This window comes from Cololabis saira, chromosome 5, assembly GCF_033807715.1.
Source record: "Cololabis saira isolate AMF1-May2022 chromosome 5, fColSai1.1, whole genome shotgun sequence".
NCBI lineage: Eukaryota > Metazoa > Chordata > Actinopteri > Beloniformes > Belonidae > Cololabis > Cololabis saira.
In genome coordinates, this window is record NC_084591.1 from 28,622,669 (window position 1) to 28,649,268 (window position 26,600).

The 26,600-nt window shown below is 40.7% G+C and overlaps 1 protein-coding gene across 1 annotated transcript in view; it reads left to right on the top strand.

Moving 5' to 3' along the window:
* The window catches only part of b4galnt4a (beta-1,4-N-acetyl-galactosaminyl transferase 4a), a 169,375-nt gene that overhangs the window by 108,952 nt on the left and 33,823 nt on the right, over positions 1-26,600 (top strand). Inside the window, exon 7 of the mRNA XM_061721462.1 lies at positions 11,694-11,761. Coding sequence (XP_061577446.1) covers positions 11,694-11,761 — 68 coding nt within the window. The remainder of the gene's footprint in view (positions 1-11,693; positions 11,762-26,600) is intronic.

The window sequence follows — 26,600 nt, forward strand, 5'->3', positions numbered from 1 at the left end:
CTCAGCTCTGAACACAGATTTAGCTCTGAAAACGTTCTTAAGTTACTGATAAACAGAGATCACGACTTCACACAGTTCTGAACCGCTTAGTCCCACTGATCACTGCTCGCGGGCTCACGTCTCCTCTGGGATCCGGATCGGGTGCCTGCGGGTTTTGTCGACTGGGTTCGCGGTCCTGCTGGGGTTTCGCAGTCAGGCTCTCACGTCACGTCCCTTCCCCTGAAACGGATTAGACAGCGGCGGGGCCGCCTCGTGCCGGGCCGTGGATCCGGACCAAACGGAGGCTCACACGCATTCCTAGGCGCGGCGGGGGACCGGTCTCTCCTGCCGTGCTTCCCTGCTCGCCGGTCGCCGACGCGCGGCCGTCCGGGCCCCGGGAGAGCTCACGCCGGGCGAGACGCCGGCCGTCCGTGCCGATCACTGCGCGGTTAGCAGACAGGGGCTCGGAGCGGGGAGGGGGGCTTCAGTCGGAGCGTTCAGTCGCAGCTGTGTCCCGATCTGGTTGCCGGGAGCGCGTGGGCGTCGGGAGCTCAGATCTGTGAAACTTAGAGGACAGAGTTTAGTGGAAGCCGGAGCCTCCCCGGGGACCGCGGCTCCGACCGCAGGTCCAACGGAGCAGGCCCGATCCGATGCGGGCCTTACACCTCCCCCCAGCCGGGGGGAGAAAAGGAGATGGGACCTTTGGCCTGGAGCCAAAAGGACGTGTTGACCCCCCGGTTGATGAAGGAAAAAGAGAAAGATGGAGGAGCAGCGCGGCGTTTTGATCCTACGCGCGCTGCGGTGACGTCATCGGTGCCTCATTGCGATTGGATGCGCGCCGCTTGTAGGCGCCACCCCCCCCCACGCAAGGCATGCTGGGGGTTGTAGTTCATGGCCAGGCGGCCATTTTTGGAGGCACATTACAGCCGATTTTCAGCTGAGCAGTTTCAAAGTTGAATATACACATTCACAAAATGTTCATACATTTTATAAATTCAGAGTTCACATGAGCATATGGGCGGCGCCCAACACTGCAAACAGAAACAAATATCGCTATAAATTAAAGAAACGCTTCAAATAAAAATAAACGCTGCTGCATATGAAATAAACGCTTTGCAAATATAAAGAAACCCCGCTGCAAATTAAAAAAAAGGACGCAAATAAAAAAGCCACAACGGAAGTGAATTACCGGGGACTATTTTTGCCGATGCACCAGTGTTTTTATGTGAGAGGAGAAGACGAAGAGGGCGTTCGTTGTTCTTCTTATTCCTCACTCTTCTTATTTCTTCCTTTTTCACTTAGGCTACGTCCTTTTCTTCTTCTTCTTCTCCTCTAACGTAAAAAACACCGGTGCATCGGGTCTTAGCACGTCTGCAACGTCTGTGAAGATAACCTCTTCATCATCGTCTTCCTCCTCCTCGTCGTCACAGAGTGATTCTGCCTGATACATTTGAAAGGCTTTGACAAAGTTCGAGCCGTTATCAGTAACTGTGGCTGTAACCTTTGTTGACAGTCCATACAATGAATGAATATGGTCAATCTCACCAGCAATGGCATCATACGTGTGTCTACCCTTGATCCTCCAGGCCAACGCAGCTTTCTGGCGGGTCAGAGTAGTGGGGTTTATCCAGTGAACTGTTAGCCCGAGGAAGCTTCTGTTATGGGCAGACCAAATGTGGTCGACATGTAGTTCAGCCCTTCGAATGTCCTCTTTAGCTCATTTTCCATTTTATTATATTCGTTATCTAAGTACTTGGAAAATGTTTTCCGCCTCATTTGCCGCGTGCCGCCTGGGCATGCTATCATGCTAACTAGCTGCCTGAAAGCGGATGACTCCACAGTTGAAATTGGTAGCATATTTTCTACCACATATCGTGCAATAGTTTTATCAACTTGTACCTGGCTTACAGGCGTCCCTCGGTTAAACTCCAGCCGCTGTTGCTTCGATGGAGTGGCTTGATTCTTCACCTCGGATGTGTCCGGGATTTCTTTAGCGACTAGCTTTGTCGAATAATGTTGCTTCTCCAGGTGCTTGAAAAGATTTGAATTGCTGTTTGTGGCCGTGGATAGGACTCTCAGACAGAGTTTACATTTCACTGAAATGTTTTTGTCGTGCTTCTCGACAAAACCAATGTAATGGCCATATTTCCAGGCTGCGAAACTTCCCATGCTGTCTTGGCTCACCATGACCGGTGTTCTGTCGCGCGTGTGCAGAACCACAAAGTAGCAGTTCTCGATGGGTAGCGTGAATGGACAGAACACCGGTCATGTTTTTGAAAGCACACACACATGCCCACTACGTTTCCTCTGGTCTCCGCGTGCGGGAAAAAAAAGCTTTACTGTAGCCAGAAATAACGGAGTAACGCACCTTTGGTAACGGTAACGGCGTTACTGAATTTAAAAAGTAATGCGTTACAGCATTCGTTACCGCAAAACTAACGGCGTTACTGTAACGCGTTACTAAATAACGCGTTACTCCCAACACTGCTTATATCTGATCCAGAGTGCACCTCTCACTGGGTTTCAACACTCCATGAGCCTGGTCAAAAGCCTGAAAACAAGGATGGTGTAGGAAACTTGTATTCAGGTTTGCATACCTGTCTGTGTAGACGAACAGGTATGCAAACATCAACGCGCCTGTCAACGACACAACAAGTTTGTGGAGACAAACATGCCGCTTGGTCTATATGAACAGGCATCAGTGCATGAAGATATGTATTAATGCACTGATGCGCGGATGCTTGAGGATACGTGTATGTGATATGTACACTGCATGTACATATTCTGTATGGTTAAAAAAGTGGACACAAAAAAGAAGCTTGTTTCTTACGCGTCTGTAAAGAAACTAGGTCAGTGGAAGGTGATTGTTGTAAACTCAACAGCTACAGCGTGTTTGTAGCATCTTAAAACGGATCAGGTTAACTGTATTGTTGTTTCTCTTATCATTCTAAAGGTTCTGTTGTATAGTGAAATGTTAATGAATGTAAGAGGTCAGTTCTTATGTTCTCCAGAAAGCAAAGCGCCATACGTTATAAAGGAAAAGATTGGCTGCAGTCTTTTTCACCGCTCCAGTTTCTGTATTCTGGTTTTGTTCTACTGATGCAGCACTCGTGATGACAGACCTGTTGGTGAAACACTTAGAATTTGAATATTCAGAGTTTGGGTTAGAGTCTTATGATTTTTGTTACAACCATTCTTCTCCTTGCTTATATTTGTCAGTCACTGATGACTGAAAAGCTCTGAAGCCTAAAGCTGGGGTAATGATGCCTTAACTGCCATTTAAAGTAAATTATATCTCTACAATCCTGAAAATCATTTGCAAGGTATTGGTGCACAGCCAGCATTCCGACTTGAAATCAAGTAAACTAAAAACGCTGTCAGAGACTGCAGTTATGATTGATGTTAACATTTACAACTGTCTTTTTGCTGGTATGCCATGTCTTGGTTTTTTTTACAAAATGTCTGGTGGTTTGACTGTTATTAAGTCGTAGGATTACCCTGGCAGAGTGGGCTAGAGGGATGCTGAGTCAGAGAATGGTGCAATTAGTTGAAATGGATTCAGGTCTGTAATACTTCACTGATACTTATAATACTTTATCATATAAATGTTATGTACATTTTACACTTTGAGGACACGATAAAATTAAATCTAGTTCTTAATAGGTGTTCACATGGGGGAAATAAAACCTCGTAGGAAAAGAAACACAGCAAAGCCAAATGCAGAGGCATCAAGTGAGAAATGTGCTGCACTCCTGCTGCTAACATGGGAATTAGGAGCTTAAGTAGCAGCCAGCAACCAAATGTTCATGACTGACTGATCGCCAGTTAAAAGGAGCACTTCTGTTAGAGCAGGAGTTTTCAGGTATGTGTTAACACAGTGCCAAAGAGGAGAGACATCAGCAAAGTTTCAACCAATTTCCTAATAAGTTGCGGTTCCTCATTTGACAGTGAGAAGGATTATACATGACCATGAGTGGAGTTGCCAATCTTTCCGGGATTGGACACTGAGCAAATAAACCCCAAGGTCAGACAACTCAATCTTCAGAGCAATTATAACAACCCAAGAGCTACATCTCAGATACTACAAGCCTAAGTTAACATGCTACATGTTAAAGTTGTTTATAATGCAATAAGAAACTACTCGGCAAGTGTGCCTTGTTTTGAAGGTTTGCCATGAGAAAGCTTTGAAAAGGACATGTGAGTATGGGTTAGGTTTTTCAAATTTAAATCTTATAAAACCAAATAATGAGTGATGAAGTTTGATGATAATGCACAGCACTGCATTTGGTTAAAAACAAATATAGCATATCAGTATAAACCCTTTATACACACTGCATGGTGGTGGAAGGATTTATTTTGCACCTACATGACATGGACCTCTTGTACTGTAGTCATTCATTTGATCATGAATCTGTCTATGCGTGAGTTAGAACTGACTGAAATTTGTGCTGTGCAATAGAGGGCTGCATTGGGATTGGGTCCTGCCGGGTCCTGCAGGACCCAACGCAAATCTCACGGGAGCGGGCGGTTTGAACTCTCCTGCGGGCGGGAGCGGGCGGCCAAAAAAAACCCAATGCGGGATCGGGACATAGTCGAGCGACAAGGTGGAAATCAATGACGTGGAAAATAAACTTCAAACAAGGTCTTTACAAAACAAAGACAAAGCAAGGAAAGTCAGATATTTGGAGAAACTGCGTTTAGTGTCTGTGGGCGCATGTTGGAAGAGAGACGCACGGGATTGGAACCTCAGTCGGTCAGCAACAGTCTCTTCCTCCACAGCAATGTAATGGCCACGTGATTAATTTGTTAAATTAATTCATTTCATTCGTTAACTTTGTTTATTTTATGTTATTTATTAATGTTATTTGAGCCACTCACAGCCTCGTTGCTATAACCTCAATCACATAATAGATGCGTGCGCGAAAGGCAAAAACGCGTGCGATGATGACAATGAAGAATTTGCATCTAACTTTCGGTCAGGTGACCTATGAATTGTCAATTATCCATGAAGCTCCACAATGATCATGTTAACATTAAATCAGATAGATTTGTGTAGAACATTTCTCTTGCAGGACGGGAGAATACACAAAATCAATGCATCTCTATTATTGTGCGGGCATGAATTCTCAGAGTTTTGCGGGTGCGGGCAGCAGTGGATATAAACACTGCAGGAGCGGGTGGGAGTGTAACACACACGTTGCGGGTGCTGGCGGTAATGGTCAGAAATTCAGCGGGGCCGGGAGGGAGCGGGATGAAGAAAACGCAGGGCTCTACTGTGCAACACGTCACCAATCCCAAACATCCCAGCAAATCTACAACAAAGAAAAGGAAAATGACACTGCTTTTTTATATTCCAGCCAAAATCTCAACCTGATTGAAAGACAGCGGTGGAAAACTTTGAAGCATCAGTGAGTGTGAATAAACCTCAGTCAACTAAATCACAGGGTTGACGGCTTCTGAATTTTGGTGTTATTACAATTAAATGAATAATGGCACAGTGGAAAATACAATGTTATGTTAATGATTCTGCTACTCACCTTCAAAGGCATCCATAATTAGTTCCTCCATTCCTCTCAGACCTTCTGGTCATTTACTTACAAACCATCTCACACACTCAGTACGTTTACATGCATTAAGGGAAAGTGGAATTGTTGCCTTAATCTGACCGATATCGAAGTTTTAAAAGCCTTGTGTACATGTATACACCTTAGTCTGGCTGTAGTCAAACCAAACTGAAGCTCTTGAGATCGAGCTTTTAGTGCCAGATAATGCGGTCCTAATTCGCGTTATTCTAGCATGTATATGCAACCCACGCTTAACCGAGCTAGTGACTGCTCCGGGACTCGCCCTTCGAACAAAGAGCAACAAAGAAGGAACCGGACGAATGCCAATACAAAAGTGTGTGTGGCGCCACCTACTGTAGCACCACGGAGTCGAATGCACCTCACTCAATAATCGATTGTCTTCTCGCGCATGTATACAGTAATCCCTCACTGCTTCACGGATTTGCATTGTGCATCGTGTTCTGCATTCTGATTGGCTAAACAGTCCCCCCGCTTCGTCACTTCCTGTGTCAATAATGTTGGTCGCTTAGAAACGATGCTGAGAACGGCCAATGAGCTTCAGCGAGCAGAACGGGAGCCTTTGATGAATCGTTCATTACAGTTCTCAAATATAATCAATGGTAGCATGTCGGTTTATAAGGATCTTTTTGCCCAGAAGAAAAAAGAGCGACAACAACTACCTATAACTATGTTCTTCTCTCGAAAAAACACACCTGCACCTTTAGAAGAAAAGACGCTACAGGGCGGAGTAAAGTCAGGATGCAGCAGCAGTCAGAAGAGCAGTGAAATACGCGCAAGTCAAAATTTGTCCTACTGTACTTATTGTATTTTCTTTTTCATAATCATTTTTCATTTTCTCCCATTTAAATCCAATTAATCGGGTCGTGGTGGGGCAGGGCTGATCTCCGCAATTTGAAGCTTTGTATAATCATTGTAAAGAAAAAAAAAGGTTGCTACTTTGCGGATTTCACTTATCACGGTTTCTTTTGGGAACGTAACCCCCGCGAAAAACGAGGGATTACTGTACTTGGATTTCTCAGAAACTCAAGTTTAATCCTTAGCTAGATTGTTGCCAGTAGCTTGATTTAGATGTGCATGGAACTGCACTGACTGAGCTCTGCCCCACGGCTCTGCAACTCTCTTCCTCAAGACCTTTGAGCGTTGACTCTCTCCACATCTTCAAACCCTACTTTAGGACTCACCTGTTTAATCTGGCATATCCCACATGAAAAAAACAACAAAACAAAACAAAAAAATACATGATCCTACCGACTTTAGTAATGTTTTGAGGTAGTCATTAGGTGCTCAACTATAACAACTCAATTATAACCACATACATTTGTGTTTTATTAATATCCTTTTCCTTTTTTCTAAATAAAGGCCCTGAATTTATAATTGGCTGTCAACGATCTATAGAGTTTCACTGCCATTTACTTTTTAATAGTTATTATCATTTATTTATTTTGTTTGTCTTGAAAGAAATATGACTCCCACTGGAATTTTAAAAATGTATCTTTCAAACGTATGAAATTAAACATTGCACTTGCTTCAACTGACTGATCGAGCTATTATCTGTGCTTACGCTGCATAATGACTGTGTCTAACAACCCCATTGTTTTGGCATCACCAAATACATCTGTAGATTTCTGTTCTTGACATTTAAAGTACCCACTTTACCTTTTGTGTTTGCAGTGTTTCGTTTCAGAAGTAAACACTCAATTTTTCCCTGCTACAGCAAGAAGCAAAGCGATGCCTAAGCACACAAATATTGTGTCTTGTATCAAAGGTCAGCTGATTCTCTATCATTTCTGTGGTGGGATGGAATAAAACCTGTAAATAGAAGCAGATGTAATATCGTCTTAGCTCTACTGCACACTCATATTTCATTTACCTCTCGACCCTGTATTGTGTTTCACTTTCCATGGTTTCAGGGCTGCTGGCCATCTGAAATGATTTTTCCCCAAGGTGCCTATATATATATATATATATATATATATATATATATATATATATATATATATATATATATATATATATATATATATATATATATATATATATATATATATGGATGAGTTTCACAAGGAGGCAGGCAGAATGGGAGAAAGATATGCTATATGTATATTACACCAATGGTGAAATACCTCTGTGATCTTTTGCTCCTGAAGTTTGAGAAATTGGGCAGCGGAGTTCTCAAACTTTCTGAATGTACTTAGTGATGCCGATACAAGACAACATTTGTAGATATACAGTTTACTGACAAGAAAGAACGAAAGATTAGACTAGATTTAAAAGGAACCTTAAAAGGAATACAGGTGTCCCACCCAAACATCGGACAGACCCTCGTGCAGCCAATTCTGCAAACATTTTACATTGACTGCAAAAAACAGAAATTGTCAGTGATTAAATAGGCTCAAGATGTCCTTTGTATCTGTTCATGGCTTTGGTGCCGGGCATGAGCCTCCACTGGAGATCAGCTGCCCGTTTCCCACCAGACTGCTTTTACAAGGACCAGCAGCATCTCTTCGGGGTGGTGCCTGAGCCAAAAACCTGGATCCATCTTGTATCCTTGAGTATCCTTGAAGATCTCTGATTAAATTCAAATGTACATTTTAATTTATAAATAGAATCTAAATCTTTAAAAACTCTGTAGAGATGAAATTGGGGTTCAGATAAGCCTCATGCAGTTGCATTTGACTTGTCTAAAATAATAATAGCACAACTGTCCATGGGTCTGACATTGATAACACAAAATTAAGCATTTATGGGTTTTAACAAGAGCAGTTGCTCTGCAAATGAATTGTGCAGGCTGTAGTTTGAGTCCAGCAGTTTCAGATACATGAAACAGAGAACAGGTACAAAGTACAGCTGTATTATAAGACCTCAGCAACTATCCTCGAAGGAATTTTGTACATACTGACATCGTTTCTTTGTCTATTCAGAAAGACAGGCAAGCAGAATAGGAGTCCTCAAGGCTGCCATTACCATAATATGTAACTGGTATCTTTCTTAAAAAGAAAAATTGCATTGTTGTATAAAGGGATACCTAGAAATTGCATAGTAAAAGTGTATTACATTTTAACAGCCAAACACAGTTATTTATGGCATTTTTTGTGCTCAAAAGCACGATTGCTTTCAAACAGTGGACGGCGTAGCATCACCAGTGAGAGACGAGAAACACAATCAGGTTCAGGTAACAAATAAAATGACAGAAAGGTCACAACAGCTAAAATAGCTAAAGGTAAAATACTATATACATGATCTAAGGACTCTACACACACACACACACACACACACACACACACACACACACACACACACACACACACACACACACACACACACACACACACACACACACAAACACACAGATACGTGGGGTGGATGACACAAAGGATGAAACAAGATGATGACGATTTTTCCTAAAAAAAAAAGAAATAGACTAAGTAAATAAATAAATACTAACAAAGCCAGCAGATGGTCACAAAACCCAAAATCAGGACCTGTATAGCATAAAATGGGGCTGATTCAGTATTGGGATAATCACGGTTGCTTGATCAGGTCACGGTGTTGGTCCTTGAGAGGGAAACGGTACAGAACAGCCTGCTATCCCAGAAATATGCAGCATGTTATACTTAAAAGCCAAACCATAATTTTGTAGGATTCATTTTCATCTTTATCTCTTCTCTTTTTTTTCAACTAACCTCCTTCCATTGACCTTTATCTATTAAATCTATGATTGCATGACGATTAAAGCGGTTCAGTAAACATTTTGGCATTTTTCTTTAGTAAATTACTTTGATAGTAAATGTGCCTCTTTCGTTCCATCCCGACTGAAGTGAAAGAGTGGTGAGGCGACGGCTGCATTCGGCCGTCACCGCCACACACTCGCTTGACCTTTTCGTTATGAATGTGCAAAAAGGCACTTTTGCTCAGACTCAAACATCTAACAGCCTCATGATGGCTAAACATTCACAATCCCAGACTCTGGGAGAGTCACTGTCGCTAAACTTAAGCAAATACATAATGTTGACCTTTTCCAGTAAAAAAAAGAAACCCTACTGTACGGTACATTTGACTAGTGAGTACTGCAAGCCAAGAACAAATCTCTGAGCTGCAATTATGGCATTTGCAAATTTAACAACACCGACATATGAAAGAAAATCCCTTTCCCTTTGGGGTTTTGATATTATTAATTTTTTTCTGTATAAAAGTCTGTCTAAAAGGAGTGTCTCTTAAAAACTTGAAGCACTTTTTTCTGTTACGTGCATTTAGTTGTTGTTAGTGATGTTAGTTTACATCATATGATATAACCATCCATTCATTATCTCCTTCATCCTATTCAGGGTCGCTTGGATCTGCTTGAAATATTTGGGCAAAAGTCAGGGGGTACAACCTGGGTAATTCATCGCAGGGCAGATATATTCATTGTTGACTGGATTACTGTTTTTACATAGGACTCTTCTTAGTAGCGCAAGTCAACCCTTTGTCCATTAACCACATTTGTCTCTTGGATAGCATCCTGCAAGATCTTCCAGTGTAAGCTAATTGGTGAAGCAGATTATACAATCGCTGTAATTGTAGGTTTGGATAAACACTCTTGTGATGTTCCTTCTCAGTGACTAAAGTTCTGCCATTCTTCCCTCTTCTATGCCTGGGCAGGAGCATTTGAGGATACCTTTGGTGTGGAAATTTCCTAGAGCAGCAGCATGCTGCGGACTTCAGAATGAAAGAACAGTAGTGCACATTGTGTGCCCCCTCCTCTCGAGCAAACTGACTGACACAGATTCTCAGAGGATTTAGCACTGCCAGGTGCCTGGTTGGTTTTGGACAGGCATTACTGCCTTTTCTTCCCAATGGTGCCTCTCATCAAATGCCAGCAAACACAATAAAATGTGCCTTTGTATAATTTGCCATTTCTTTGTGTGTGTGGGTGTGTGTGTCCTAGGTGTGTGTCACTGTGTGTGGTGCTCTTTGAAAACCCTGTGGTACCCAGCTTGAGGATCAGCAGCTATTTACAAGTTTAAAGGCTTGTAAATAGCCACCACAAGCTACAGTGTCGTCTTACAGTTTCAAACCCAGAAGTGTGTCCAGCACAAACAATTGAAGTATGCCCACTGTGATCGTAGCTGCATTCTTTCATAATGGATCATCAGCAGCAGGGGTCCTGATTAGTTGTGCCGGCTTGCTGAGGATGTGAATGGGCACTGATTCCACCACAGGGCCAAAACGGGATTCCCAGTGGTTCCTATAGGCCGGCATCTTAGAGCCCATATTGGCAAGGAATTCCGTCGTCTGTCTGTTTATAGGAGTTAGTTGTTGTCTGCTGGCTCACTCATCACAACTCACTTGCAGACTCTTCTTTAAGCTTCCAGGCATGCTGTGTTATTATATATCCTGAGAGGAGCTGGAAATGGGGACATTTTTAAACGTAGACTAAAAACTCATCTCTTTGGTCTGGCTTTTATGTAGCATCACATTTTATAGTTTTAGTTTTATTCCGTTTAAATTTTTTTTTAAAGGTATCTGTTTTATTTATTTATCTATCTCTTATAATGTTTTTATTATTTTTATTGTTGTGGACTGATTTTTTTTTTTTTAGCCTTAATCCTTGAACTTTTATCTTTTTATAAATTGTATATATTTTATATTGTATGTCAGGGTGCATTGGTCTCCCAGTTTTTATTTTTTTTTGGTCTCCCAGTTTTTATTTGTTTATTATGCTTATTTTTCAATCAAAATGTCAAAGCACCTTGTATTTCATGTACCTGGACGAAAGGTGCTATATAAATAAAATTTGATTGATTGATTAATTGATTCAAATTACTTTTAATTTGCATTGCTATCATGATGAAAAACATTTTTATTAGGCTACTTCTAATTTTCTAAGTTAAAATAAGTTGGCAACATGCTATAATGCTGGGAGTGTAATCATACACCGTTTACAGATAAACCTCTCCATAAAGGTCAGCGCCCTAACAAAAATCAGGCTGGTGTTTTTGAGTCCCGGTTAAGTTTAAAGTCGAACTTTCGAGCTGTATTTCAAAGTTTCTCATGGTGCTCCTAAGCCTTCATCTTAGTCCTTAAAACCCCTTGAATTTTTTTCTTTCACACCATCCCTGAACGTGTCTCTTGTCTTGTGTGTTGCAGCTGGGTACAGAGTGGACTGCTCCAGGCGAATTCAACAAGTTCAGGTCCCAGTCCTCTAAATCTGTACAGTAAGTACCTTTCATAACCCCCCACACACAGTCAAAAAGATACTCCACCCTCGTTTACTTCTATGGCTTTGCATATCAGTGTGAAAAATAAAGATAAAGGTCTTAAAATGAAATTAATGCAACTGCAGATGATTTGGTTTGGAGTGGTGAGGTGCCAGGTATATTGGGTAATTCAGAAATGAAACTGTAAGACAAAAGGCAAAGACAATAGTCCAAAGTGGAGATATCAAGATGACGTTTTGAGCATTAGCGTGACAGAGGAGGAGGCAGGGAACAGAAGCAGTTGGAAATGGATGATTTGCCAGGATGATGTGCCGAAGGGAGCAGCTGAAAGAGGAAGAAGATAAAGACTTATTGGACGGCTCACTTTGGAGAATCGTAACAGTTTAAAGAGCTCTTTTGGTTAAATGTAAGATGAGAATTTATTAACCTACCTTGTCCTCTCAGGTTCAGCACAGCCTTTCCTCATAATTGCTGAGGGCAGCTTGCATAAAATACATCCATTAACGTGATGGCTGCTCTGCTGCCGGTTCCATTCCTTAAGTTGTTTTTGGGTTTATCAGATTATGCAAGAGAAGAGATCCTAAAAATGGTGTTTCCATTCCTTTGGGATCTCACATTTACCTGACTGAATGGAGGACAAGCTGTAAAGTGCTACTTTAAATTACTCCCACACACAGACGCACACAGACAAACACACACAGGCACACGGTTGTGTTTGAAGTGAGAGATAAGAATAGTTTACCCAATTTAATGGCACAAACTCAATGACTTAGAACATTACAATGTATATTTATAAATTATCATAGCAATCTAACAGCCCCAACTAGCAGAGAAATCTTTGGTTGGAGCACTGACAAAGCTTACTGGGCTTCAGTGTCGCCAGATAATAATAGACTTCATGTTCAAATACCTACAGTATGATCATAATGATACTGAAGTTGGTTACTTTTATGAAACCGCATGCTCAGCCAACTAAGGGAGGTGTTTAAATGTTTGGAAAAGTCAGTAGGTCTGTGTGAGTTCAGTCATATCCATTACTTCATTTGTGTAACATCTGAACAGTTTTAAATATCAGCTTTTATACCACAACTTAAAAACATTTGTCTGAAACTCATCATTTACACACAAAGACTGCCTGCCCTTTATCTTCCTGCCACGCAGCCTGGATGCCTAATGACTGTAACAGTTTATGCACTGAGCCTATGCTAAACAAAAATGTACTAATGTAACCTTCTTGAGCAGAGTTATTTACAAAATAAAAAAGAGTCTCGTCTTACTTGTACAGTCTATAATGCTTCTGACGGAGTGGGTCGTTTTTCTCCAGCACAGGGTGAACAGAATATGATTTATGGTTCATACAGACACTGAATCTTTTTGTGCCAGACATAATTATCCCTGACACACACACACACACACACACACACACACACACACACACACACACACACACACACACACACACACACACACACACACATATACGGTGTTTAGCTCTTCGTCAGCAGTTACATCGTGTGTCTCCTTCATACACTGAAGTTCATAGATATATAATATATAGGAGCCGGAGGCACGCCGTACATGAAGGTCTTATATTGGGTAGATTTTCTCTTGTTATGTAGACTGAGTAGCATAGTTAATCTGTATTTGATTATTCTAAACACAGCTTAATTTATGTTGACTCGGGCAGTTTTTTACAGGACCAGAGATGTCTCTTCTAAACACATATGAGCTACTTAAGTGTAGACGTAGCATCATAATGAATTAATTCATCCAATGTCATGCATATTACAAAAAATGACACAAAAGGCGATGATACAAGTAAATGTGTGACTCAGCAGTGATATTTATTTTGGGTCAATAGCACTTACTGCAGCACTCAGTTCATAGAAGAAAGATATTTCTACCATAAACTGAAATGTACAAGCATATTGGGCCATAAAAATCTCCCAGGTTTCATGTCAGCAACTCAATGCATTTATGCATGTAGACATGGTAAAGAAGACCTGCTGAAGTTCAAACCAGGCATCAGAATGAGGAAGAAAGGGAATTCAAGTGGGTTTGAACGTGTCATGTTGCTGTCATACAAGCAATTGCCAGTGTCAGAGGAGAATGGTAACAGTATCTCAAACAACCACTTACAACCAAAGTATGCAGAAAACCATCTTTGAACGCGTAAAACCTCAAAGGACATGGGTTACTGCAGCTGAACACGACACCGGGTGCCACTTCTCTCAGCTAAGAACATGACATTGAGTCTACAATTCACTGAGGCTCACCAAATCTGGGCAATAGATAATTAGAAAACATTTCCTGATGTGATGACTCTCCATTCAGCTGCAACATTCAGATGGAAGTCAGTATTTGGTGTAATCAACATGAAAGCCTGGGACTCTTCTGCCTCATATCATTGGTTCAGCCTGTTGGTGGGGGTGTAATGGTGTGGAGGATATTTTTTTTTCTGGCACATTTTGGGCCCCTTTGCCCAATTGAGCATTGTTTAAATACCACAGCATACCTGTCTATTGTTGTTTACCGTGTTCATACCCTTATGACCAAAGTGTATCCATCTTCTGATGGCTATATCGAGCAGGATAGTGCATCACGTCACAAAGCTCCAATCATCTCACACTGGATTCTTGAACATGACAAAGATTTCACTCTACTGCAGGGGCTTCCACAGTCGCCAGATCTCAATCCAAAAGAGCACTTTTGAGATGTGGTGGAACGGGAGATTTCCATAATGGATGTGCAGCCGACAAATCTGCAGTAATTGCGTGATGTTATCATGTCAGTCTTAACCAAAATCACTGAGGAGTGACTCACACACCTTGTTCAATCTTTGTTAGGGCTAATGACATCAGTTAAATCTGCCATTATTTTATAGCAACTCACCATCCCTTGCTGCAGGGGGAACTGTGTTAGAGACAGCGTGAGAGACCAGTTTAACATAATCCTAAATCACTGGTTTGATGTTTCTGTGCATGTGGGTGTGTGTAAAATAACATTTTCATTTTTTATATTGAAGGAAATGCTTGCCTCGGTGCATCAATGAGCACCTCTTAAAGAGCACACCATTCAAAATCTGTCTGTGCATCTAATGAGTGTTGTGCAACAACGCAAAGCTTTGCAATGTGTTTCCTGGACTGCACTGAGTAACACACTTCATGCACCCACTATTACACTTCTTCTGTTTATAGAAATGAGTGCAATCCCAAGATTGCAAATATGTAAGCAGATTTGATTGCCATGCATTCATAAAATTAGTTGGGACATAATTAAAATGAAATCAATAGCATGGCAGAAAAGAGAAAATGTATTTGAAAAAATGCATTAGAATGTTTCTGCAGCAAAAATAAGATATCGCTTAAAAAGAGAAAGAAATTAACAAAATGACATCAGGTTGAATTATTATCCTCAATTTTGCAAACAGAAGGCAATTTGCATTCATAGCCTGAGGAATTTGGACAATGACAGAGTTTTTATGAGTTTCCATTTTTACCACAATGGATGTGAAATAACAATTATTGAGATATGATCACAATGTACTGTAGATTTTCAGATATGATATCAGAAGTGCAAAACAAATAAAAAATTGGCATTTGCCATTCAGGAATTACAGTCATTTTAAGGAAAACGTCCTGGAGCTCAAAACGTGGCTCAATGATTGAAAATGCTTTAATTGGCCAGGTGTGGTCCATTCAGTCTCTACTTCAAGACAAGTAAAGCAGATTTAAAGCCTGGAATTGATATCAGGTATCAAGTTGGCTTTGGGCACTTGTTTGACTGGAGCTACCGATATGAAGTGTTAAGGAGATCTCAATTAAAGTGAAGGTGACCGTCATATGGCTGAGAGAAAAAATAAATAAATAAATACAAATCAAAGTAGTATAGCAAAAAGGTGCAAGGCAAAATTAACAGCGTGGTTCATCCTTTCAAAGAGTGAAAGCACTTCTCATCGAGATCAAATCGACTGGAAGATCATAGAAGACAACCAAAGTGGATGATCGCTGAATCCTTTCCTTGATGAAGAAAAACACCTTCACAACATCAACAGAAGTCAAGTTCACCTTGGAGAAGATAGGCATGTTATTGTCAAACTCTACAATCAAGTGATGCTTTCACGAATGTAAATAGAGAAGGTGTACGTCAACGTGCAAAGCACGGGTAAGATCCAGGAACAGGTAAACCAGATTAGACTTTACCAGAAAATATCTTAAATTTATCAGAATGATGTGAGGAGAAATGTATGGTGAAGGAAAGGAACGAAAGCATAACATCAAAAGCATAACACATCATGTGTTAAACATGGAGGGTGCAGTGTAAGGTCACTAGCAGGTCTGGATGAACGGGCTTGCTGTTACAGTATTTGATGAATTCTGAGGCGTATAGAGTAATACTCTCTTCTCACATTTTGCCAAATGCTACAAAATTGATCAGAGGATGCATTAGAGCAGATGGGAAACGACCTTAAACCTACTGAAAAAGCACATCTAGACTTTTGATGGCAAAGAAATGGAATATCTTTCAATGGCCAAGTCAGTTACCTGCAAAGGATTTGAATGGAAGGAAGTATGGTTATATTCACAATTATGTGTGTGTGTGTATATATATATATATATATATATATATACAAATGTTTTTAATCCCCTAAAATGGAAGCAGTTTCCTTAAAATGTAATTTCAAAAAGATCAGTATGAAATCTGTCATATAGATTGTTCAAACTCAAATACTTCTGCACTTAACTGCTTTACTCCTGAAGATAAAACCAGCGCATGATCCATTTCTTCAATTTGTTTTTTCAGAATAAGTTCGGGACCATTTGAGCCTTTTTAGTGCATTCAACAACAGTTATGTTCTTTACAAAGCCTTAATCAGAGCAGCAATTTGCCACAATTCTTGCAATATGCCTGGTTATTATCATACTGGGCCCAGAGTGAAATTAAACAAAGCTGAAATAAAATAGAGCATAAAAGAATGGAGTGGAATGGCGCACCGGAGAACAGAGAGAAGTAACTAAAAGGAGGAGAGTAGAAACACTTGCACATTAGCAAGGTTGTTTCTTTTTCTTTCTCACTCGGGACTGCAGTTATTTATAAGTCACAGTCCATTGGGCATGTACAGCGGATTGTAGTACAGTTGACCGAACACTGAGTGATGGCAGCTGCAGGGCTGAATCATAGTGTCAGGCAGTGAAACATATTGTTGTTGAGGGGTCCACTTTAAACCCCTCACTTGCCTGTGGTGGACGTCTCTGTGAAAATCAAGCAAAGGCTGCTGAGGCTAGAGAACATACGGCATGTGTAAAGGCCCATCCTGTTTTACACACACTCATATTTACAGTCATAGAAAAAAAAAAAATTCCAATTTTTTTACATGTGAAAACATAAAAACATCACTGGATCCTTTTACTGTACCTTTTAAAATTAGGTAAATACGGCTTTAAGTAAGTAATAGTTCTGTAAGTTAAAAGCAAATGATCCTGCAAGGTTAAAATAAGAAATTGTCTGATTTAAAACTGACCCAACAGAGCAGCATACAAAACATAGGACATCGATCTTCACTTGCTTGCGGTACATAATGCCATATTATGTTGTGTATCACGCCATAAAGCATCAGAAAACTCATTTTCTTTAGAAACCGTATGAATCTTTTGAATTACACCAATTGTTTAGGAGTTACAGTTATCATGTGGGAACACTAATGAATCTCATCTGTGATCAGAACAGAACAGAAGTCCTGTGGGTGTCGTTATAAAGACAGGCAGGTGGGTGAAACGCTCTATTACTAAAGAATTTGGAAACCTAAAGTAGAACCCGAACCCACTGTTGTCTTGCTGCAGAAAATCAGCACATTATCTTTTTAAAATTGCATTGTAAAAGTCCTTCAACACCCCCAGAGCAGACATCCTAGCACAAGACTCTTCCATATGACTTACTTTTTTTTTGGGGAATGAAATAAGATCATAGTTTGAAAAAAAAAAGAAAATAAAGAAAAATAACATTTCAAGCAAAATTATCTGTCACCTTTTTCTCTTCTCATAAAAAGGACATATGCCTTTATTTTGGGTGTTTGTATCTTTAACAATCCAGAAGGAAAGAATGCACAATGTGGGGTTAAAACAAGCAAGACATACAGTATCAGCATAAATAACTCTGTTAGAGGTGTGATGATTTGGGGTTGTTTTGCAAACACGGGACCTTAAAGTCGCTGAGGCACCCTTTAACCCCTCAATATAACATATAAGTATTCTAGACTCAGATGTAAATCTGTCTCTCAGTAAGTTATATGCACTAAAAGAAAGTCGAATTGTTGCTTTAATCCGACCAATTTCGAATTTTTAAAAGCCATGTACTGTATGCACCTTAGCCGGGCTGAACTGAAGCTCTTGAGATCGAGCTTTTAGTGACAGATAATGCGGTCCTAATTCAAGTTATTATATATATACGCATTGCAACCCACACTGAACCGAGCTACTGGCTGCCTCGGGACTCCCCCTTCTAGAAGTGACGAGCGGCGGGAGCGGGAATAATAACAGTCACGGCATCACAACAACACGGTAACAGAAGAAGAAGCGGGATACTTTGCGTGCATCTTACTGCAACATGATCAGGCTTAGTATGTACAAAATTTACAGAGCTGCTGCATCATTAGCATCCATTTTTCTGCATGTTGTTGTCCTCCTTCGCGCTTGTTTACTAATTATACCAGAAGAATGCCGACGCAAAAATGCGTGTGGCTCCACATAGCTCAATAATTTGATTGTCTTCTCGTGCATATATACTTGGATTTCTCTGAACCTCCAGTTTAATCCTTAGCTAGATTGTTGCCAATAGCTTGATTTAGATGTGCGTGTAACCACACTGAGTGTATTGACTGCAATCCGGTCATGCAAAAGAACAATGATCAGAAACATATAAGAAAATCTAGTGGTCTGCTTTTGTCTGCTATTTGTCTGATATAGTTTGTAGGTATGAAGTAGATGAGGACTGAGTTGAAAGCATGGGTAAAATCTAAGAATATGAGGTCAATAAAACCTGTACTGCATGTCAGACGTGTTATTTTTCCTTTCGACTGAGGTGTATACAGGGAAGAGATGGACAAATGTAAAGGCTTTCCATCCAAAACACATAAGATGGGAAGAATTTATACTTTTATGACATGCTGGCCTTCCTGTTGCTCTGCAGCGTTCATTCCTGGTGCTTATTTTGATAGACGTCATGAACTGAAAAAAAGAGATCTGGTGGTCATACACACCACCTGGAGGTAATGACTCACACTATTTGTGTCTATGGGAAGTCTGAAAACTGGTTTTGTTTTATGATTTTTTTGATCATTAAAGCTTAAAGATGACGCATGCATGAATTTTGTCTCCAAATTTCTCTCCAAATTTCTTTTTTATCTTTATTAACCATTTTATCTGAAATGATTTCTGCTCTGTGGGTGCAGTGTAAACATCCTGGTATACCGGACACCCAAAAAACAAGAAGAAAAAAGAACACAGCGGTATAATAGGCTTTTTGTTGTAATGGGAAATGTGATGTTGTACATTCATATATAAGACAAATATTGTATAAAATTGTCTACACTCAAATGAATGCTGAAACTGAATCAGAGTTAAGGTCGTTGCCTCAAATCCGTGGCCGTGAGTTTTAAAAATTCTTCGCTGGGAAAGTGTCCTTTTTCGTCAGTGAAACTGTTTGTCCCACCTCTACTTTATATCTGTGAAGTTATAGGTTGACAGTGCCTGGTAGGTGCTGTCACAACACCCTTATGAGCGACAGAGAAGTAGTGACAAGAGGAAGCCACATACCCCTGTCAACTCTGAAACAGCCAACAGAGCCTCAGGCTGAGTAGACAACAGCGGGGAAGGGTGACATTTGCTAAAGTTCTACAAGCTGAATTGATCTGAGGTAGAACCTTCTGAGCATCTCGGACTGGGATTCAATTGACGCTTGGTTGAAGTTATGAGGTATATTTTATTGAAAATGACTGCCGATTAAAGAACATTGACACAATCTGTTTGGGAATGCAAACAAATAAACAGATCAGAAAAAGAAAAGCCTCAGTTTAAAAAGCATAATTTTATTAAACTATTCTCTGCTTTGAACAAGTTTTAATTTGTGCAAATCAAATTTGCAAAAAGAGTAATTGTTTGGGCTGCTAGTTGGCACAGAGGTTTAAGCAAGCGGCCCATGTACTGAGCCTACAGTCCTGCAGCAGTCGCAGGTTCAAGTCCCGGCCTGTGGCCCCTTGCTGCATGTCGCCCCCATTCTCTCTCTCTATCCCCGTCCTTTCTACAATTCAAATAAAGGCCAATAGAGCCATAAAAAAAAAAAATCATTGTTTCTGTTTATTTGCCAAGATAAAGACACTGCTGTCATCAATATGTAACGATATCTGGCCTGTGATTAGAACATACTGTTAAAGGAGTTACAGTATGTTTTGACCTCTTTCAAGGTTGACTCGATTTCCTGAGGTGTCGAAATGTTTGTGACATTCTTTGGATTATAACAGAGATAACAGAAGATAACAAATAACAGAGATTCAGTACAACAGCTCCAATTTAAGCCTACTTTTACACTTCCATATTAATTTGTTTTTGGAGACATTAGCTCACAGCTCACAGACAAAAAAACGTTTGTAAATCAGGTTATATTTGTGTGTGCATCAAAAATACATTTGTATATCTTGTCCTGCATGTGTGAATTGTTCTGTGCATTTGTGAAACTTGTCCTGTGCATTTGTGAAACGGTGTTTTATTTATTCACTTGCAGTGCCACGAAGTTATCCTCAAAGGTTTGAATCAATGTTTGCCTCTGCATCTAAAAGGCCAGTTGAGGAAGCCTTCTAGAGGGAAAGTGAAATGTCCTCAACAACCAAGATAAACCCTTTACGCGTTTATAGATTAGATCCTGCTATTATCCCTGGATGATGAACGTGTGTTTTATGGGCATTGGCCAGTGTAAGTGCAAGGCGTATTATTGTCTCCTCTGAAGCCCAGTTGAGGAGAACGACGACGAGTCCGGAGGCGTTATCCATTGGTACTACGTAACACGACAGGCCGCTTTCTGTCTGGTTGGCACCGTTGACTTCACCAACATCCGAAGAGTTGGATGATGCAGGACAAGGAGTGGGTGGTGGATCCATGCTGAATGACAGTAGGATTTGCATAGCGACTTCCCCCAAATCATGTTGCACAAATAGGACCAGAAGTTTTCCCTCTGCCACTCCAGCTGTTGTTCGTTGATTGCAAATAACTAAGGCTCCTCACTTTTTTATTAATTAGTTCCGTGCCTTGCAAAGTCCAGTCTGTCATTTAGCCAGTTGCAGATTACGGTTCTGTAATAAGCTAATTACGGCTCTGAGGATGGGGAGGTCGTGGACGTCCTCATCTTGTTCTACACGCCACCCTGTGTCAGTCAATAATGTTAAAAGGGCAGGTGACACGCTAGATTTGCTTGTTAAACATGGGGTATCTCCAATGTAAAAGGGGTTTTTGAATCAAGTTTTTGAGGATCCCCATGACCTACAGTAGTTGACTAAGAACCTGTCACGTTTTTGAGTTAAGGTCTCGTTTTTTCACAGTTCTGGTATTTAGGTTCCTGTTTTATTTTGAAACCCCATGTCCTTGTGTTTAAGTTATGTATTGACTTCCCTAGTTCCCATCTGCCCTGATTGTCTGCACCTGTGTCTTGTCAAGCCTTTGGTGTATATCTTGTCTTTTCTTTCCCTTGTTCCCTGCTGGTCTGTACTGTTCTACCCCCAATGTGTCAGGTCCGGTTATTATGGATTTTGTCATGTTCTGGTTTTTTGCAGTCCTGCTAAGCAGCGCGTTTCTTCCTTGAGGCTCCTTTTAAGAAATGAGACTCTCTAGCGCCACCCTTCACCACGACGGCCGTTGGGGGTACTGCAGCCAACAGTGAAGCCGGCACGGGAGAACGGGGAGAACGTGCATGCAGCGTCATGTGACGTCACATCCGCAGCCCAGCGCAGGAAATTCGGGACCGAATTGCAGCACATTTTGCAGCACACAGCCTGTTCAAGGCAAAGGAGAGATACACTAGAGGGCTCATTCTTTTGGGTTTGGAAAGCTTCATCTGACATTATTACTAGAAAACTTAAAATGTATACGGATTTTTTTCATAAATCCTGCCACAATCCGGCCTCAAGCTCCTTTAAACAAATCATTATTTTTGGAATTCCTGCCTCCTACGTCTCTCCTGCGTCTGGGTCCTACTCCAACCACACCCTGACAGAATCTAAAGCAGATTTTACTTTTAAAGGTGGAATGAACAATACTTATATTGTGTGTTACAAATATACCCTACAGGGGTAATAATTGAAATTATGACTTCTGCACAACATTACCATTTGTGTGGGGTGAATAGGATAGGTGCAGGTTGACTCTAAGGTTATCTGTGACACCACCTTTCAGAAACTGCAAAGAAGAGCATATGCAAATACTCTATAGCCAAAGATATGATGCCCACACTTTTTTGGTGCATCTTCCTGCTTATCTTTGCTGCCATTTTTTTATTTTGAGATGCAGATTTAGCCCTCTCATTTGTTTTCCATGCACATCTCCTCAAGGGTGGAAAGAGTTAACTGCACTTTTCCCAGCAACAAAGAGGGAAGCCTAGTGGAGAATGACCAGCTATTTCACCTCAGCATCTCAGTATCTATAATTGAATCACTTAAGCACTCCTGGCTATTAGCTGGCAAGAAGACTCAAGTATGTAGCAAGAGGAAATGATATTGCGCTTTTATGCTCATAACATCATAGACATAGAGATTTAGCATGGAGATGAGCTTAATGTTGCAACTAATCTGAGCACTTGCACTTTCTCATTATATGTAAGTGTCAACTTTAATGTGGCTTCTTGTGTCTGTGTCCCCCACATATCCTTGATTGTTTGAGTGTGAGTACCAGCTTTAACGTTAACCTCCTTCCTCTCAAGGTAATTGACTGATACAGTGTAGCAGTTGAATAAGAATGAAGTTGTTTGACAGCAAGCTGCAGTGACTTCTCCGCGCTGCTGTCTTCCCTCTGGCCTTTACCCCACCATCTGTTTCTTTATGGGATGTGAGCCTGTTAAGACACAAATTTAGGTTTGTGTGTGTGTGTGTGTGTGTGTGTGTGTGTGTGTGTGTGTGTGTGTGTGTGTGTGTGTGTGTGTGTGTGTGTGTGTGTGTGTGTGTGTGTGTGTGTGTGTGTGTGTGTGTGTGTGTGTGTGTGTGTGTGTGTCAGTGTGTAGTGACTTGTGTTTAATCATAATGCCTTTGGGGTGTTGATGCACATGTTTTCAGCTGTGAAAAACTGTGGTTTCAAAGCAGACATCTGATTGGCAGTAATGCTTGAGTGAAAACCAAACTGTAATACAAAACTGGGGGTGGCCAATCATGATTAGAGACACTAATGATGACGAAGGGTCAGGTTAGTCTGATAGAGTGCAGAAATTACGTTTTTTAGCTACTGCGAAATGGATTTATAAGCCGTTTTCATAGGGATCTACTAGATATCTAGAATGTATTGGCATGTTATAAGAGGGGATCAGTAATCAGGAACTCATGCATACTAAGTGCTATATCTGAGCTATGAGAAGTTTTACTTTATTTTTCCTGTTTTCTGAAGAAATCCTAATGTAATCCTAATGTGCTCGTTGCATGGTTTAAGCTTTCCGTCACCATCAATGTTAGAGGCTCAGTCCAACAATAACTTTCTCAAGTGGAATTAAGTGACAATCCAATATTTATAACTGCATTGCAGTTGGGTACATGTGTAAAGGACACCAATCTTCCCTATATAACAATATTGATTAGCTTTTTTCATGCAAACTGGTTTTGACCTTGGTCTAATAATACAAAGTGCACAAGTTTCTCTGTTTTTCAGAATAGCACAAATACATTAAATTCAAAACACTGCGCAACATTTTTTTTTATTTTTATGAATTTCTGGCAGTAAGACAATAGAAAGTTTTTTAAAAAAGGATGGCATGACGGCATAGAGGGGAAGCACTGAAGGGAAGGAAAAGGGAGATGGGAAAAGGAAAAGGAGGAAGCAAATGGAGGGGATGGAAGAAAGAGGATTTATCGAGGCTGCAGGGAAGAGCAGCATGATAGCTCTCTGATGGATTAAACGAATGCATGAGAAATGGATTGAAGAAGGAAGAGAGTGTTAGGGGGAGAAAAGTGAAGTTTGTGGACCTCTTTGGGGCAGCTCTCAGCACTAATATCATTAATGTAGTATAAAAAAAGTCTTTTATTTAAAGGTCACTTGTGGGCATTAGAGATGGATGGAATCGGGAGAGAGAGGGAGATGGGGACAGTGACAATCAGATAGCGTAAATGAGAAATTGAGTTAGAAGAAGAACAGAAATACGGGAAAAGTAGGCATTTCTATAACTGTCAGCAGGGAGATAGGATAGAGCTTCGCACTAGGAGAATAAAAGAGCAGCAGTAATAGCAAAGGCAGAGAGAACAGGTTGTTTTAATACCAACTGTGTGCATGTGTTAGTGTGTGTGTGTGTGTGTGTGTGTGTGTGTGTGTGTGTGTCAGTCTGCCTGTTGGACATGTTGCATTTCTGTAGTCCAGTGTGTGTATGTGTGTGTTTTTTAGATGCTTGTGAAAAGGATTTTGTATATCAGAGAGAAGAAGAAAAATGGAGGGGGGAAAAAAAGCCCTTTTTCCACATTTCATGCCAAATAAATATTTCATGGCTCAACCAAAGTAGACTTCAGGCAGTGATGATATTCCCTGAATATTGTTCAGTGCCGCAGAAGCCTCTTATTTTATCCTTTTGTCTGTTCAGCTGACTGAGAGAAACTCGAAACAAAGACTCTAATTAGTCAGGCAATTAAACTTATGTTTTGTATCCTTCGCTCATCCTTTGAGTCACTTACTAATAGCTATTCTTTCTTTTTCCATCTCTCGTTTGTCCTTCACATGCTCTTTCATGTTTTTGTCTCCTTTTTGCATGAAGTTCTATAAGAATTCATACCCCAGTTTCATTCGCTGTAATGCGTTTTTTTTTTTGTTTTTTTAAATTAAGAAAGCATTTATAAATCCTTTTCATTTTCTGCAGTTCATTTGCTATTTATCACGCCGGCTTCATCTTTCTCTCCATCCGTCTCTGTCTCTTCATCTCTTTCAACGGGAGCCTGCCTCATCATCCATCACTCTTGTTTTAACTGTTCAGCTTACACGCAGGCATGAACACATATGTTAGACCTACATTTTTACTTTGTTCCCCGTGGATTCGATTTCCTGAAATGGAGCATTTATTTTATTTTTGCTCTCATTGCAAAGTTTTATATATATAAAGATGTAAATAAAAATTCACTCACTTATTTATCCACCTGTTTTTCCATGAGCTGTGTTTTTTTCCTTTGTCTCAATCTCTCTGTGATACTTTTGATGTAGCTGGAGTTAAAAAGCTGTGCACTTGTGTCGTGTTTGGTCTCTTGTGGCGTCTCATAACAGGTTATTTGATTTTTATTGGCCAATATTCCTATTTGTCATTAAAGTTCAGGCTCTGCAAATATAACCACCATCCCCAAAGAAAGTTGAGACGTGGTGTAAAATGTAAATGAAAAACAGAATGAAGTAATCTGATCTCATAAACCCATATTTTATTCAAAATAGACTACGGGAAACACTTAAAGGAGCATGAGGCTCCTTTTAAGAAATGAGACTCTCTAGCGCCACCCTTCGCCACGACGGCCGTCGGGGGTACTGCAGCCAACAGTGAAGCCGGCACGGGAGAACGGGGAGAACGCGCATGCAGCGTCATGTGACGTCACATCCGCCGCCCAGTGCGGGAAATTCGGAGTCCGAATTGCAGCACATTTTGCAGCACACAGCCTGTTCAAGGCAAAGGAGAGATACGGTAGAGGGCTCATTCTTTTTGGTTTGGAACGCTTCATCTGACATTATTACTAGAAAACTTAAAACGTATACACAATTTTTTTCATAAATCCTGCCTCAATCCTGCCTCATGCTCCTTTAAAATGTTGAAACCGAGACATTTTACCATTTTATGAACAATATTATCTAATATAAAAACGTTGGGACATAGGCAACAAAATGTATGAAAAGTAAGGGGATGAAATTGTTGCACCTAATTCAGTTACCTGGCAGGAGTCTGGTGACATAACTGGGTACAAAACAAAAGAACACTTTTGAGAGGGGAAATGTCTCACTAGTTATTATGGACAGAGGTTCACTACTCTGAGAAAAACTGCATCTGAAAATTGAGAAACAAGTTTACAATAATGTTCCACAGCATAAAATGGCAATAAGTCATCATTTAGTGTAAATAAGATAATAAAAGAACCTGAGGAAATCTCTGAGTGCTGGAGCTAAAAATCCATATTTGATGCCTTCAATCTTTATCAGGCAGAGCTGCTGTAAAAACACAGGCATGATTCAGTAATGGAAATGACTCCGTGCGCTCAGGAACTCGTCCCATTATTCATTGTCTAAAAACCCACGTCATTGTGCCATCTAAAAATGCAGGTTAAAGCTCTATTATGGGAAACAGCTATGTGGCTCCTATCCAGAAGTGCTGCTAACTTCTCTGGGCTAAAGGTCATTTAAAATGGGCCGAGGCAAAGTGGAGTCTGCCCTGTCCTTCAGGCTAAAGAGGGGAGGGACCATCTGGTTTGTGGTCGGTGCTCAGTTCAAAAGTCTGCACTCTGGCTGCATTGGGGCATTTTAGAATGGACGGCTTAGATATGTCAACGCTGACGGGTATGGACAGGTTTTACTGCAATATATCTTTTTCAAGGCAACCGTTCCTCGTTCATCAAGAAAACGCTGAACCACATGCTCCATCT